Source organism: Mustelus asterias, chromosome 31, assembly GCF_964213995.1.
Source record: "Mustelus asterias chromosome 31, sMusAst1.hap1.1, whole genome shotgun sequence".
NCBI lineage: Eukaryota > Metazoa > Chordata > Chondrichthyes > Carcharhiniformes > Triakidae > Mustelus > Mustelus asterias.
The window spans coordinates 11,266,045-11,283,500 of record NC_135831.1 but is presented as its reverse complement, the minus strand read 5'-3'; the positions used below and the strand labels follow the sequence as shown (position 1 = coordinate 11,283,500).

Genomic DNA, 17,456 nt, shown 5'->3' with positions numbered 1-17,456 from the left:
TATGAATGATATGTTTTGTCTGTATAGCATGCAAAAAACAATACTTTTCACTGCAGCCCAATGCATATGACAATAATAAATAAAATCATGCATCAGCTGCGTGGAACTTTTAGAGATGTCTTCATAATTGGAGTATTTAAAATTTCAAAATATCTGGAATTAAGAATCTACTGATGACCATGAAACGATTGTCGGAAAAACCCATCTGGTTCACTGATGTCCTTTACAGAAGGAAATCTGCTGTCCTCACCCGGTCTGGCCTACATGTGTCTCCAGAGCCACAGCAATGCGGTTGACTCTCAACTGCCCTCAGGCAACTTGAGATGGGCAATAAATGCTGGCCAGCCAGCGACGCCCATGTCCCATAAATAAAAATAAATGCACTACTTCTGTGGAAAACAGCCAGGGCAGAAACATGTAATAGATGCAGCATAAGTCTCCCTCTTCATTGTCCAATCAAAAACCCCCAGCCCATAATGAACAGCTACTGACTGAGCAGACAAGTGCACTCTCATATCACATAATCCAGAGGACATTCAGCTAATTGTTGATTGCTTTGCTCTCGCCTCGTAGGAGCATGGGACCTAAAATCAGGAGGAGGACATTCAGCCCTTCAAGCCTGTCCGTCATTCAATACATCATGACCTTGTAGTCTCATCAACTTCACTTTCCTGTTTGAGGAACATAGGAATTAGGAGCAGAAGTCAGCAAATTCAGCCTTTCGAGCCTGCTCCGCCATTCAATCAGATCATGGCTGATCTCTCCCTGGTCTCCAATCCACCTCCCCACCTGGTCCCCGAATCCCCTTATCTCTTTTTTATTAGAAATATCTTATCTCCTTCTTGAAACCATTCAATGATTCAGACTCCACCGCGCTATGGGGCAGCGGTTCCACAAATTCACCACCCTCTGCGAGAAGTAGTTCCTCCTCAACTCAGTTTTAAATCTCCCGCCTCTCAACCTACACCAGTGACCTCTTGTTTGAGATTGCCCCATAACAGGAAACATTTGGTCTACATTTAGTTTACCAATCCCTTTTAGTATTTTATATACCTTGATCAGATCCCCTCTCATCCTTCTTAACTCCAGTGAATACAAGCTCAAACTGTTTAATTTCCTCATGCATCAACCCTTTCATCCCTGGAATCAATCTGGTGAAGCTCCTCCGAACTGCCTCCAATGCCACCACACCCTTCCTCAAATAAGGAGACCAAAACTGGACCCAATACTCCAGATGTGGTCTCACCAACATGTTCTACAACTGCAACAACACTTGTCTATTTTTCTACTTACCTTCTCCCCATAATGCTTGTCTCCCTTGTCTTATCAAAATTCTGTCTTAAATCTGCCTTGAATATATTCAATGACCCAACCTCCTCTGCTTTCTGGGAGAATTGCACATACTCTTGAACCTCTGAGAGAACAAAATTCCCCACGTTTCCTTCTTAAAAGGGAGGCCTCTTCTTAAATAAAGACAAAACACTGCAGATGTTTGGAATCTGAAACGAAAACAGAAAATGCTGAAGAAACTCAGCAGGTCTGACAGCATCTGTGGAGAGAGAATAGAGCCAATGTTTGTCAGAGCTGCAAGTAAAGAAAATCAGACAAGATTTATACTGGGGGAGTGAGGTGCTGTAAGTGGAAATGTATATCATGATGAGAAAGGTACTAAAAGCATCCATTAAGTGATTGGAATGTGTGAATGGCAGAACAGAGGTACAGATTGTTAAGGGACGACCTGAGGAATGTGGCAGTTGGCCACGAGAGGGGACTGGGGCCGGGTTTGGAGATAGGATGGAGAGCGAGATTTCAGAAGTGAAAAAATAGAAGAATGAAAAGTGGATGAATGAGAGGAAAAGATATGAAACAAATGGAAATGGGGTGAAGGCGGAGGGGAAAATTCAGGCTCTGAAGTTGTTGAACTCAATGTTCAGTCCGGAAGACTGTAAAGTGTCCAATCGGAAGATGAGGTGATGTTCCTCCAGTTTGCGTTGGATTTCTCTGGTATGTTGCAACAGGCTAAGGACAGACATGTGGACAGGACAGCAAGGTGGTGTATTGAAATGGCAAGCGATAGGAAGGTCTGGGTCCTGCTTACGGACAGACTGACAGTGTTCTGCAAAACGGCAACCCAGTCTGCGTTTGGTCTCTCCAATGTAGAGTAGACCGCACTGGGAGCAGCGAATGCAATAGATCAAATTAAAGGAGGTGCCTGTGAAGAGCTGCTTCACCTGAAAAGAGTGTTTGGGCCCTGGGACGGTGAGCAGGGAGAAAGTAAAGGGGCAGGTATTGCACCTTCTACAATTGCATGGCAAGGTGCCGTGGGCAGGGAGTGAGGTGTTGGGTGTGATGGAGGAATGGGCCAGGGTGTCCCGGAGATAAAGGTCCCTGCAGCATGCTGACAGAGGGAGTGAGAGGAAGATGTGTTGAGTCGTGGCATCATCCCGGATTTGGTGGAAATGGCAAAAGATGATCCTTTGAATGCAGAGGCTGGTGGGGTGAAAAGTGAGGCCTTGGGGGAACCTATCCTTGTTCTGGGAGGGAGGAAAGGGCATGAGAGGAGTGACCTGGGAAATGGGTCGGACACGGTTGAGAGCCCTGTCAACCATAGTGTGAGGAAAACCTTGATTAGGAAGAAGGAAGACATATTGGCAGCACTATTTTGGAAACTTATCATCAGAACAGATGCAGCAGAGGCGAAGGATGGAGTCCTTACGATGTGGGGTGTGAAGAACTGTAATCAAGGTAGCTGTGAGATTTGGTGTAATGGATACTGGTGGGCAGTCCATCACAAGAAATGTAGATAGAGCGGTAAAGGAGGGAAGAGAAGTGACCGAGATGGACCTTGTGAAGGTGATGATGGAGTGGAAACTGGAAGTGAAATTGATAAATTTGTCCAGGTGCAGAATGCATGGAGCGACATTAAACCAGTCATTGATGTACCAATGAAGGAGTTGTGGGAAGGGACTGGAGTAGGACTGGACAGGGAATGCTCCACATAACCCATAAAGAGACAGGCATAACTGGGACCCATGTGGGTGCCCATAACCACACCTTTAATCTGGAAGAAGTGAGACGAGTTAAAGGAGAAATTGTTAAGTGAGAGAATCCAGATGGAGGAGAGTGATGATGGATGGGAATTGTTCAGACCTCTGTCTCAGGAAGGAGCAAAGAGCTTTGAGGCAATCCTGGCGGGGAAAGGAGGTGTAGAGGGATTGAACGTCCATGGTGAGGAGGAGGTGGTTTGGGCCAGGCAACTGGAAGTTAATGCGAGGGCGCAGCACATTAGAGGAATCGCGGATGTAGTTGGGAAGGGACTGAACAAGAGGAAAGTGAATGGAGTCAAGAATAAATGCGTTCAATGGGGGAGGAACAGGCTGACATGATTGGCCCTACTGGGGCAGTCCTGATGGTGCATGTCCACAGTTGGGAAATTGTGAGGTTGGACGCTGTGGAGGAAAGATCTCCAGAGGAGTTGAGGTCATTGACAATCCTGGAAACAGTGGCTTGATGTTCAATGATGGGGTCATGATCCAGGGGGAGGTAGGAGGAAGCATCCGAGAGTTGGCACTCAGCCTCTACTCGACCTCTACTTAAACTGTGTCCCCAGTTCCAAATTCCTCCTCAAGTGAAAACATGTTCTTAGTATCCACCCCATCGAGTCCCCTCAGCATCTTACATGTATCAATAAGATTACCTCTCTATTCTTCTTAACTCCAGATGGTATAGGCCAACTTGTTCAATCTTTCTTCATAGTCATAGACGTTTACTGCATGGAAACTGGCCCTTCAGCCCAACTTGTCCATGCTGCCCAGTTTTTACCATTAAGCTAGTTCCCAATTGCCCGTGTTTGACCCATATCCCACTCGACCAATCTTACCCATGTAACTGTCTAAACACTTTTTAAAAGACAAAATTGTACCTGCCTCTACTACTACATCTGAACCTCGTTCCAGACACTCACCACTGTCTGTGTGAAAGAATTGCCCCTTTGGACCCTTTTGTATCTCTCCCCTCTCACCTTAAACCTATGCCCTCTAGTTTTAGACTCCCCTCCCTTTGGGAAAAGATGTTGACTAGCTGATCTAGCCCCTCATTATTTTATGGACCTCAATAACATCACCCCTAAGCCTCCTTCCCTTCAGGGAAAACAGTCCCAATCTATCCAGCCTGTCTTTATAACTCAAACCATCAAGTCCCAGTAGCATCCTAGTAAATCTTTTCTGCACTCTTTTAGTTTATTAATATCCATAACTGTATACAGTATTCCAAGTGTGGCCTTACCAATATTTTGTGCAACTTCAACAAGACGTCCCAACTCCTGTTTTCAATGTTCTGACCAATGAATCCAAGCATGCTGAATGCCTTCTTCACCATAGATAAGCCCCTTATCCCAGCAATGAATCAAGTGAACATTCTCTGAATTGCTTCTAACACAGGAATTTTCTCAGCTGGGACCAATATCCTCATCGGGGCTTTTGCTAGTTCTGTTGGGGAGGTTTTAAACTAGTGTGGCAGGGGGATGGAACCAAAGGGTAGACTTATATGGGTCAGATTCCGATCAGGAAGCAGGAATTAGATGTAGTCAGCGACTCGGAAAGACAGAAGTTAAGAGGGTTAAAAAGTATCCAGCAAAGGAAATTGGCAGGGTTGAGCTGTTTATACTTCAATGCAAGGAGTATTACGAACAAGGCAGGTGAATTAACCCTTGAGTTGCTGATAGTTTTACATAGGGTACATAGGTTTTACATAGGAGCATAGGGTGCTCCGGTTTCCTCCCACAGTCCAAAGATGTGCGGGTTAGGTTGATTGGCCATGCTAAAATTGCCCCTTAGTGTCCTGAGATGCGTAGGTTAGAGGGATTAGAGGGTAAATGTATTGGGATATGGGGGTAGGGTCTGGTTGGGATTGTGGTCGGTGCAGACTCGATGGGCCCAATGGCCTCTTTCTGCACTGTAGGGTTTTTGTGATTTAGTGCGGGGATTGTCAGAGGATACAACCAGATATAGATAAATTGGAGACTTGGGCACAAAGGGCAGATGGAGTTTAATCTGGACAATGCAAGGTGATACATTTTGGAGGATCAAATTTAGGTGTGAATTACATTGTAAATGGCAGAACCCTTAGGAACATTAGCATACAGTGGAATCTGGACGTGCAGGTCCACAGTTCCCTAAAAGTGGCAACACAGGTGGCCAATTAAGAAGGCATATTACATAGAAACCCTACAGTGCAGAAGGAGGCCATTCGGCCCATCGAGTCTGCACCGACCACAATCCCACCCAGGCCCTCCCCCCACATATTTTACCCACTAATCCCTCTAACCTACGCATCCCAGGACTCTAAGGGACAATTTTTAACCTGGCCAATCAACCTAACCCGCACATCTTTGGACTGTGGGAGGAAACTGGAGCACCCGGAGGAAACCCACGCAGACACGAGGAGAATGTGCAAACTCCACACAGACAGTGACCCGAGCCGGGAATCGAACCCGGGATCCTGGAGCTGTGAAGCAGCAGTGCTAACCACGGTGCTACCGTGCCGCCTGTCTTCATCGGCCGGGGCATTGATTACAAGAGTTGGGAAATCATGTTGCAGCTATATAAAACCTTGGTTAGGCCGCATTGGGAGTATTCAATGCAGTTCTGGTCACCACACCACCAGAAGGACATGGAACCTTTGCAGAGAGTGCAAAGAAGGTTCACCAGGATGTTGCCTGGTCTTGAGGGCATTGGCTATGAGGAGAGATTGAATAAACTAGGATGGTTTTCACTGGAAAGATAGAGGCTGAAATCATAGAAACCCTACAGTACAGAAAGAGGCCATTCGGCCCATCGAGTCTGCACCGACCACAATCCCACCCAGGCCCTACCCCCATATCCCTACATATTTACCCACTAATCCCTCTAACCTACGCATCTCAGGACACTAAGGGCAATTTTTAGCATGGCCAATCAACCTAACGCTCACATCTTTGGACTGTGGGAGGAAACCAGAGCACCCGGAGGAAACCCACGCAGACACGAGGAGAATGTGCAAACTCCACACAGACAGTGACCCGAGCCGGGAATCGAACCCAGGTCCCTGCAGCTGTGAAGCAGCAGTGCTAACCATTGTGCTACCGTGCCGCCCATAGGCTGAGGGGAGACCTAATAGAGGTCTACAAAATTATGAGAGGCACAGACAGAGTGGATAGTCAAAGGCTTCTTCCCCAGGGCGGAAGTGTCAATTACAAGGGGTCACAGGTTCAAGGTGAGCGGGGGAAAGTTTAAGGGAGATGTGTGGGGAAAGTTTAAGGGAGACGTGTGGGGGAGGTTTTTCACGCAGAGAGTGGTGGGTGCCTGGAACGCGCTGCCAGGGGAGGTGGTGGAAGCAGGAACATGAGCAACATTTAAGAGGCATCTGGATGGGTCCATGAATAGGGAGGGAATAGAGGGATACGGACCGAGTAAGGGCCAAAGGTTTTGTTTTTACTTTAGTTAGGGCATCATGATCAGCACAGGCTTGGAGGGCCAAAGGGCTTATTCCTTTGCTCTACTTTTCTTTGTTTCTTTGGCACGGATAAACACATGGCAGCAGGATATCGTTGCTATAACAAAACCTCGCTACAGGAGGGGCAAAATTGGCAGCTCAATATCTCTGTTTATAGAGTTTTCAGGCAGGATACGCTGGGTGACAAAAAGAAGGGGGGTAGCATTATTGGTTAAAAAATCAATGACAGTTGTGAAAAGTGATTGTTAGCGGGAGAGACTCTCAGAGAAATCACTCAACGCTCAGGATTGGTCCACGCATCAAACGGTTTAATTTTGCGGCGGGGAGATGGCTCCTGTTAAACCCAGTGCCTCTCTCCGACCAACAAAGGAAAAACATCCATTCTTATACATTTTTCAAACATCTACACAGCCCATCATGGCTGGACTTTGTCCAATAATATTGATTACAGATTACATACAGCAGTCACATATCCAATGAAGAAGGCATTACGTAAGGTGGGCTTGTTCATGATCAGCTCGTGGTCTCATGGACAAGACTCCTGGTACCTCAGTCAATACTATCTTTCTTTCTCCCATCTGGAGTCCTTGAGTGGACAATACTCCTTGTCCAGTGGGCCTCCTTATCATCTCCCACGACTGTCCTCCCTAATCCTCCGTGTCTGGTTTTCATCCAAGACCTCAGATCATAGACTGGTACCAGTCACCAGTATCTGTGGTCTATTGTACACAAGCTTAATGCTCCAGCCAGCTAGTGGTGTTCAGAAATGTGGCTAAAAGTCGCATCCATCTTGTGTCGTTTTACTATCCTGAGCTCCTGTTAACATGGTGGAATTTGCATGCATGCCCTTTGTGATCGTATAACAGTAAATTCATACATATTTATTATGTACTATTTATTCCTACTAATATAAATTGCTATACAGGTACCTTTGAATATAAATTGTTGTACAGGCACCGAAACCAAGGATATTGTTCCCTCTAAACATATTCTTTAAATCTCCCTTCAACGGTGATGATATACTCAATGAGTTAACACATGAGACTCTATGGGTTGAGCTCAGCAATACAATAGGAGCAGTTACATTACAAGGAGGACACTGCAGCCTCCCAAATTGTGAGAAGGAAATAGAAGTGGGGTACCGCAGGGATCTGTGCGAGGACCCCCAACTGTTCACATTATATATTAATGATTTGGAAGAGGGAGCTAAATTTGTCACCAAATTTACAGAGGATTTGAATGTAAGAATAGGGATGTTTTGCTGCAAGGCTTTACCAGGCTGATTCCTGGGATGGCAGGTCTGTCATATGAGGAGAGACTAAGTTGGTTAGGATTATATTCACTGGAGTTTAGAAGAGTGAGGGGGGAATCTCATAGAAACTTATAAAATTCTAACAGGGTTAGACAGGGTAGATTCAGAAAGAATGTTCCCAATGGTGGGGGAATCCAGAATTAGGGGTCATAGTTTGAGGATAAGGGGTAAACCTTTTAGGACTGAGGTGAGGAGAAATTTAATTTATTATTGTCACGTGTATTGGTATACATAGAAACATAGAAAAACATCAGCACAAAACAGGCCCTTTGGCCCACAAGTTGTGCCGAACATATCCCTACCTTTTAGTCCTACCTATAACCCTCCATCCTATTAAGTCCCATGCACTCACCCAGGAGTCTCTTAAAAGACCCTATTGAGTTTGCCTCCACCACCACTGACGGCAGCCGATTCCACTCGCCCACCACCCTCTGTGTGAAAAACTTCCCCCTAACATTTCCCCTGTACCTACCCCCCAGCACCTTAAACCTGTGTCCTCTCGTAGCAGCTATTTCCACCCTCTGAGAGTCCACCCGATCTATGCCTCTCAACATCTTTTATACCTCTATTAGCTCTCCTCTCATCTTACATCTCTCCAAGGAGAAAAGACCGAGCTCCCTCAGCCTATCCTCATAAGGCATGCCACTCGATCCAGGCAACATCCTTGTAAATCTCCTCTGCACCCTTTCAATCTTTTCCACATCCTTCCTGTAATGAGGCGACCAGAACTGAGCACAGTACTCCAAGTGGGGTCTGACGAGGGTCTTATATAGCTGCATCATTATCCCCGGACTCCTAAACTCAATCCCTCGATTGATAAAGGCCAGCACACCATACGCCTTCTTAACCACCTCCTCCACCTGCGGGGCCGATTTTAGAGTCCTATGGACCCGGACCCCAATACAGTGAAAAATATTGTTTCTTCGCCCAGAGAGTGGTGTATCTGTGGAATTCACTGCCACAAAAAGTAGTTGAGAGCAAAAGGTTGTGTGATTTCAAGAAGAAATTAGATATAGCTTTTGGGGCTAAAGAGATCAAGGGATATGGGGGAAAGGCGGGATCAGGATGTTGAATTTGATTATCAGCCATGATCAAAATGAATGGCAGAGCAGGCTCGAAGGGCAGAATGGCCTACTCCTGCTTCTACTTTCTATGTTTTTAAGAATATAGAAACTTTTGGGGAGCACAGCGGGTTAGCACTGCTGCCTAACAGCGCCAGGGTCCCAGGGTTCAATTCCGGCCTTGGGTCACTGTCTGTGTGGAGTTTGCACATTCTCCCCGTGTCTGTGTGGGTTCCCTCCGGGTGCTCCGGTTTCCTCCCACAGTCCAAAGATGTGTGGGTTAGGTTGATTGACCATGCCCCTTCGTGTCAGGGGGATTAGCAGGGTAAATGTGTGGGGTTACGGGGATAGGGCCTGGGTGGGATTGTGGTCGGTACAGACTCAATGGGCTGAATGGCCTCCTTCTGCACTGTAGGGATTCTATGAAACATACGTGGGTAAATTTCTGCCTGTAAGACAATAATAATCGGAGACTTTAACTGTCCCAACATCAACTGGGTTTCAAGCAATATAAGGGGCATTGAGGGTGAAAACTTTACGTACTGTGGCCCAGGATTTTTTTTTTCAAACAGTATGTGATGTGCCCAAATGAGAGAAGATACAATTCTGGATTTATTCTTGGGAACTGAAGATGGACAATTGGGTGAAGTGACAGTGGGCGACCATATCGCAACGAGCGACCACAATTCAGTTAGATTTAGTATGATGATGGAAAAGAACAGAGATTAGAAAGGAGTAGAAGTTTTAAACTGGGGAAAGGCAAATTTTACAAAACTGAGAAGTGATTTGCCTGAGGTATACTGGACAAGACTGCTAAAGGATAAATCAGTGGGAAGCCAGTGGGAAGCACTGATAAGTGAGATTGTTAGGGTACAAAGAATCATAGAATCCTTACAGTGCAGAAGGAGGCCATTCAGCCCATCAAGCCTGAACTAACAACAATCCCATCCAGACCCTATCCCCATAACCCCACGTATTTAACCTGCCAATCTCCCTGACACTAAGGAGCAATTTAGCACGGCCAATCCACCTAACCTGCACATCTTTGGAGCATGGGAGGAAACCGGAGCACCCGGAGGAAACCCACGCTGACACGGTGAGAACGTGCAGACTCCGCACAGACAGTGACACAAGCCAGGAATCAAACCCGGGTCCAAGGCACTGTGAGGCAGCAGTGCGAACCACTGTGCCACACCAGATGATGATTTACACATCCTTATCCCAAACTCAATCAGCATGGGCTGGTCAGGGCAGGTCATCATGGAGTGGCCTGGGATGGTCAGGGATGGAGTGGTCTGGGATGATCACCATGGAGTGGTCTGGCATGGTCACCATGGAGTGGTCCAGCATGGTCAGCATAGAGTGGTCTGGGATGGTCAGCATGGACTGGTCCGGGATGGTCAGCATGGACTGGTCTGGGGTGGTCAGCATGGAGTGATCTGGGGTGGTCAGCATGGAGTGGTCTGGGGTGCTCAGCATGGAGTGGTCTGGGGTGGTCAGCACGGAGTGGTCTGGGATGGTCAGCATGGACTGGTCTGGGGTGGGTCAGCATGGACTGGTCTGGCGTGGGTCAGCATGGAGTGGTCTGGGATGGTCGGGATGGTCAGGGGTTAGGGATGGTCAGGGGTCAGGGATGGTCAGAGGTCAGGGAAGGTGAGGGATGGTCAGGGGTCAGGCATGGTCAGGGGTCAGGGATGGTCAGGGAAGGTGAGTGATGGTCAGGGGTCAGGGAAGGTGAGGGAGGGTCAGGGGTCAGGGATGGTCAGGGCTCAGGGATGGTCAGGGGTCAGGCATGGTCAGGGGTCAGGTATGGTCAGGGCTCAGGGATGGTCAGGGGTCAGGCATGGTCAGGGGTCAGGGATGGTTAGGGAAGGTGAGGGATGGTCAGGGGTCAGGCATGGTCCAGGGGTCAGGGATAGTCAGGGGTCAGGAATGGTTAGGGAAGGTGAGGGGGGTCAGGAATGGTTAGGAAAGGTGAGGGATGGTCAGGGCTCAGGGGTGAGGGATATTCAGGGGTCAGGGATGGTGATGGATGGTGATGGGTCAGGCATTGTTCCACAGGAGCAGGCTGAGGGTAAGGGAGCTTGTTTGTGCACTAATTTATTTATTTATTTTTCAGCTAAATTTGTGAAAAAAATCGGAGGTTTTTTTTCAAAACAGGAAATGGGCCCAGCAGCAGCCTGGGAAGGTTTTGGAGGGTTTAAAAGCAGGCCGCACCTTTGAGCGGGCAGCGTCGTTAGCGGGCAGCAGAGTGAGCAGGGGGCAGAATGAGAGCTGAAGGGCTTTGGCTCAAAACGGGCTTCGGCAAGAACAGGCAGAGGTGAGAGTAGGTTTTTTTTTCTTTTTCAGAAAGTTTACTCCTGTATTTCCCCAGACTAAAAAAAAAATATGCCAGGCAAGATGTTGGAATGCTCCTCTTGCAGGATGTGGGAGATCAGTGAGACCTCCGGTATCCCTGACGACAGCACCTGCAAAATATGCATTCAGCTGCAGCTGCTAGCAAAGCGTGTTAGGGAACTGGAGAAGGAGCTTGATGACCTCCATCTAATTCAGGAGAATGAGAAGTATATAGACAGTAGCTTTAGGGAGATAGTTACACCGAAGCAGCAGAGCACAGGAAATTGGGTTACTGTAAGGAGAGGAAATGGCAGTGTGAAAGGACAGGCAGAGCAGGGTTCCCCTGTGGCCATACCCCTCCACAACAGGTATACTGAATTGGATACTGTTGTGGGAGGTGCTTTACCTGGGACAAGCTGCAACAGCCGGAACTCTGATACTGAGTCTGGTTCTACAGCGCAAAAGGGTGGGATGAAGAAGAGGAGAGCAGTAGTGATAGGGGACTCAACGGTCAGAGGTACGGGCAGGAGGTTCTGTGGTCGGCACAGAGACTCCCGCATGGTTTGTTGCCTCCCAGGTGCCAAGGTCAGCGATGTCTCTGATCGCGTGCACAGCGTTCTAAAGTGGAAAGGTGATCAGCCAGATGTCGTGGTACACGTCGGTACCAATGACGTGGGAAGAGTGAGGAGGTCCTAAAGAGTGAGTACAAAGAGCTTGGAAGGAAGTTAAAAAGCAGGACCCCGAGGGTAGTAATCTCAGGATTGCTACCTGAGCCACATGCCAGTGAGGGCAGGAGTAGGATGCTTGGGTGGATAAACACATGGCTGAGGAACTGGTGCAGGGGGCAGGGTTTCCAATTCTTGGATCATTGGGACCTCTTCTGGGGCAGGTGGGACCTGTACAAGAGAGACGGGTTACACCTAAACTACAAGGGGACCAATATACTTGCAGGGAGATTGGCTAGTGTTATTGGGGAGCGTTTAAACTAGATTTGCAGGGGGATGGGAACCAGAGTGCCAGAGCAGATAGTGGAGCAGGGGTAAAAAGACAGGTTAGTTCAAGCAAAATCACAAATGGAAGGGTAGAGTGTGGTGGAAATAATCTTTTGAGGTGTGTCTATTTCAATGCCAGGAGTATTGTGGGGAAGGCAGATGAGCTGAAGGCGTGGCTAGACAGATGGAAATATGACATTATAGCTATTAGTGAAACTTGGCTACAGGAGGGGCAGGACTGGCAGCTCAATGTTCCAGGGTTCCAATGTTTCAGGCGGGATAGAGTCAGAGGGATAAAAGGTGGGGGGGGCGGCATTGTTGGTCAGGGAAAATGTTACAGCGGTACTCAGGCAGGATAGATTAGGGAGCTTGTCTACAGAGGCCCTATGGGTGGAGCTGAGAAACAGGAACAGTATGACCACATTAATGGGCTTGTATTATAGACCACCCAATAGTCAGCGAGAATTGGAGGAGCAAATCAGCGGAGAGATAGCTGACAACTGCAAGAAACACAAAGTTGTGAGAGTAGGGGATTTTAATTTTCCACATATAGATTGGGACTCGCATACTGTTAAAGGTTTGCATGGGGTAGAGTTTGTAAAATGTGTTCAGGAGAATTTTCTACACCAGTATATAGAGGTGCCAACTGGAGAGGATGCGATATTGGATCTCCTATTGGGAAATGAGTTAGGGCAGGTGAGGAATGTGAGTGTGAGGGAACACTTTGGATCCAGTGATCATAATGCCATTAGTTTCAACCTGATCATGGATAAGGATAGATCTGGTCCTCGGGTTGAAGTTCTGAACTGGAAAAAGGCCAAATTTGATGAAATGAGAAGGGATCTGGGAAGTGTGGATTGGCACAGGCTGTTCTCTGGTAAGGATGTAAATGGAAAGTGGGAGGCCTTCAAAGGAGAAATTTTGAGAGTGCAGAGTTTGTATGTTCCTGTCAGGATTAAAGGCAAAGTAAATAGGAATAAGGAACCTTGGTTCTCGAGGGAGATTGTAACACTGATTAAGAGGAAGAGAGAGTTGTATGAAATGTACAGGCAGTAAGGAACACATCAGATGCTCGAAGAGTATAAAAAGTGCAAGAAGCTACTTAAGAGGGAAATCAGGAGGGCTAAAAGAAGACTTGAGGTTGCTTTGGCAGACAGAGTGAAGGAAAATCCAAAGAGCTACTATAGGTATGTTAGGAGCAAAAGGATAGTGAGGGATAAAATTGGTCCTCTTGAAGACCAGAGTGGTAGACTGTGTATGGAACCAAAAGAGATGGGGGAGATACTAAATGGTTTTTTTGCATCCGTATTTACTGAGGAAACGGGCATGGAGTCTACGTAAATAGGGCAAACTGGTAGGGAGGCCATGGAACCTTTACAGATTAAAGGGGAGGAGGTGCTCACTATCTTGAGGCAAATCAGAGTGGATAAGTCCCCAGGACCGGACAGGGTATTCCCACGGACCTTGAGGGAAGCTAGTGTTGAACTTGCAGGGGCCCTGGCAGACATATTTAAAATGTCAGTATTCACGGGGGAGGTGCCGGATGATTGGAGGGTGGCTCATGTTGTTCCGTTGTTTAAAAAAGGTTCCAAAAGAAATCCGGGAAATTATCGGCCAGTAAGTTTGACGTCGGTGGTGGGCAAGTTATTGGAAGGTGTGATAAGGGATAGGATCTACAAATATTTGGATAGACAGGGACTTATTAGGGAGAGTCAACATGGCTTTGTGCGTGGTAGGTCATGTGTGACCAATCTATTAGAGTTTTTCGAGGAGGTTACCAGGAAAGTGGATGAAGGGAAGGCGGTGGATGTTGTCTACCTGGATTTCAGCAAGGCCTTTGACAAGGTCCCTCATGGGAGGTTAGATAGGAAGGTTCAGTCACTAGGTATACATGGGGAGGTAGTAAATTGGATAAGACACTGGCTCAATGGAAGAAGCCAGAGAGTGGTTGTGGAGGATTGCTTCTCTGAGTGGAGGCCTGTGACTCGTGGTGTGCCACAGGGATCGGTGTTGGGTCCATTGTTGTTTGTCATCTATATCAATGATCTGGATGATAATGTGGTAAATTGGATCAGCAAGTTTGCTGATGATACAAAGATTGGAGGTGTAGTGGACAGTGAGGAAGGTTTTCAAAGCTTGCAGAGGGATTTGGACCAACTAGAAAAATGGGCTGAAAAATGGCAAATGGAATTTAACGCAGACAAGTGTGAGATATTGCACTTTGGAAGGACAAACCAAAGTAGAACGTACTGGGTAAATGGTGGGACTCTGAAGAGTGCAGTTGAACAGAGGGATCTGGGAATACAGGGACAGAATTCCCTAAAAGTGACGTCACAGGTGCATAGGGTCGTAAAGAGTGCCTTTGGTACATTATAAATCGGAGTATCGAGTATAAAAGTTGGAGTGTTATGGTAAGGTTATATAAGGCATTGGTGAGGCCGAATTTGGAGTATTGTGTACAGTTTTGGTCACCTAGTTACAGGAAGGATGTAAATAAGATTGAAAGAGTGCAGAGAAGGTTCACAAGGATGTTGCCGGGACTTGAGAAGCTGAGTTACAGAGAGAGATTGAATAGGTTGGGACTTTATTCCCTGGAGCGTAGAAGATTGAGGGGAGATTTGATAGAGGTGTATAAGATTTTGATGGGTATAGATAGAGTAAATGCAAGCAGGCTTTTTCCGCATTAGGCTGGGGGAGAAAAAAACCAGAGGGCATGGGTTAAGGGTGAAAGGAGAAAAGTTTAAAGGGAATATTAGGGGGGGCTTCTTCACGCAGAGAGTGGTGGGAGTGTGGAATGAGCTGCCGGATAAAGTGGTAAATACATTTAAGAAAAACTTGGACGGGTTCATGGATGAGAGGGGTGTGGAGGGATATGGTCCAGGTGCAGGTCAGTGGGACTAGGCATAAAATGGTTCGGCACAGACAAGAAGGGCCAAAAGGCCTGTTTCTGAGCTGTAATTTTCTATGGTTCTATGGTTCTATGGATGGTCAGGGGTCAGAGATGGTCAGGCGTCAGGCATGGTCAGGCGTCAGGCATGGTCAGGGGTCAGAGATGGTCAGGCGTCAGGCATGGTCAGGCGTCAGGCATGGTCAGGGGTCAGGCATGCTCAGGGGTCAGGGATCGTTAGGGAAGGTGAGGGATGGTCAGGGGTCACGCATGGTCAGTGATGGTCAGGGGTCAGGCATGGTCAGGGGTCAGAGATGGTCAGGCATGGTCAGGGGTCAGGCATGGTCAGGGCTCAGGGATGGTCAGGAGTCAGGCACGGTCAGGGGTCAGGCATGGTCCGGGGTCAGGGATGGTTAGGGAAGGTGAGGGATGGTCAGGGGTCAGGGATGGTCAGGGGTCAGGCATGGTGAAGGGTCAGGGATAGTCAGGGGTCAGGCATGGTCAGGGGTCAGGAATGGTCAGGGGTCAAGCATGGTCAGATATGGTCAGGGGTCAGTGTCAGGGATGGTGAGGGGTCAGGGATGGTCATGGTTCAGGGATGGTCAGGGCTCAGGGATGGTCAGGGGTCAGTCATGGTCAGGGTTCATGGATGGTCAGGGCTCAGGGATGGTCAGGGGTCAGACATGGTCAGGGATGGTCAGGGGTCATGCATGGTCAGGGGTCAGGGATAGTTAGGGAAGGATGGATGGTCAGGGCTCAGGGATGGTCAGGGGTCAGGCATGGTCAGGGTTGGTCAGGGTTCAAGGATGGTCAGGGGTCAGGCATGGTCGGGGTCAGGGATGGTTAGGGAAGGTGAGGGATGGTCAGGGCTCAGGGATGGTGAGGGGTCAGGGATGGTCAGGGGTCAGGCATGGTCAGGGGTCAGGGATGGTGAGGGGTCAAGGAATGTCAGGTGTCAGGGATGGTCAGGGGTCAGGGATGGTGATGGAAGGTGAGAGGTCAGGGATGTTGAGTGGTCAGGGATGGTCAGGGGTCAGGCATTGTCAGGGGTCAGGGATGGTCAGGGCTCAGGGATGGTCAGGGCTCAGGGATGCTCAGGGCTCAGGGATTGTCAGGGGTCAGGGATGGTCAGGGGTCAGGGGTGGTCAGATATGGTCAGGGGTCAGTGTCAGGGATGGTGAGGGGTCAGGGATGGTCATGGTTCAGGGATGGTCAGGGCTCAGGGATGGTGACGGGTCAGGGATGGTGAAGGGTCAGAGATGATGATGGATGGTCAGGGGTCAGGCATGGTCAGGGCTCAGGGATGGTCAGGGCTCAGGGATGGACAGGTGTCAGGGGTGGTGAGGGGTCAGGGATGGTCTGAGGTCATGGATGGTGAGGGGTCAGGGATGATCAGGGGTCAGGGATGGTGAGGGGTCAGGGGTCAGCGATGGTGCTGGATGGTGAGGGGTCAGGGATCATGAGAGGTCAGGGATATTCAGGGGTCAGGGATGGTGATGGATGCTGATGGGTCATGGATGGTCAGGGGTCAGGCATAGTCAGGCGTCAGAGATGGTCAGGGGTCAGGCATGGTCAGGGATGGTTCGGGGAGGAGGGATGGTCAGGGGTCAGGCATGGTCAGGGGTCAGGCATGGTCAGGGGTCAGGCATGGTTAGGGGTCAGGCATGGTTAGGGGTCAGGCATGGTCAGGGGTCAGGCATGGTTAGGGGTCAGGCATGATCAAGGGTCAGGGATGGTCAGGGGTCATGCATGGTCAGTGGTCAGGGATGGTGAGGGGTCAGGTATGGTCAGGGGTCAGGGATGGTCAGGGATGGTGATGGATGGTGAGGGGTCAGGTATGGTCAGGGGTCAGGGATGGTCAGGGATGGTGAGGGGTCAGGTGGGGTCAGGGATGGTCAGGGATGGTGAGGGGTCAGGGATGGTCAGGGGTCAGGGATGGTGAGGGGTCAGGTATGGTCAGGGGTCAGGGATGGTCAGGGATGGTGAGGGGTCAGGTATGGTCAGGGGTCAGGGATGGTGAGGGGTCAGAGATGGTGAGTGGTCAGGGGTGGTCAGGGATGGTCAGGGGTCAGGGATGGTCAGGGGTCAGAGATGGTGAGTGGTCAGGGGTGGTCAGGGATGGTCAGGGGTCAGGGATGGTCAGGGGTCAGAGATGGTGAGTGGTCAGGGGTGGTCAGGGATGGTCAGGGGTCAGAGATGGTGAGTGGTCAGGGGTGGTCAGGGATGGTCAGGGGTCAGGGATGGTCAGGGGTCAGGGATGGAGACTGAATGAGCTGCTGATCCCATTGCTGACCTGATGGCGGTGCTGCAAGAGACCGGACGTGACGTCAATCAGATGTGCTTCCGGCTCCCGTTCCGGAAATGACGATGCGGTG

The 17,456-nt window shown here is 48.9% G+C and overlaps 1 protein-coding gene across 1 annotated transcript in view; it reads right to left on the bottom strand.

Moving 5' to 3' along the window:
• Nucleotides 1-638: 638 nt before the first annotated feature.
• The window catches only part of ap4m1 (adaptor related protein complex 4 subunit mu 1), a 48,497-nt gene continuing 31,679 nt past the window's right edge, over nucleotides 639-17,456 (bottom strand). The window contains exon 11 of the mRNA XM_078200767.1: nucleotides 639-671. Coding sequence (XP_078056893.1) covers nucleotides 639-671 — 33 coding nt within the window. The remainder of the gene's footprint in view (nucleotides 672-17,456) is intronic.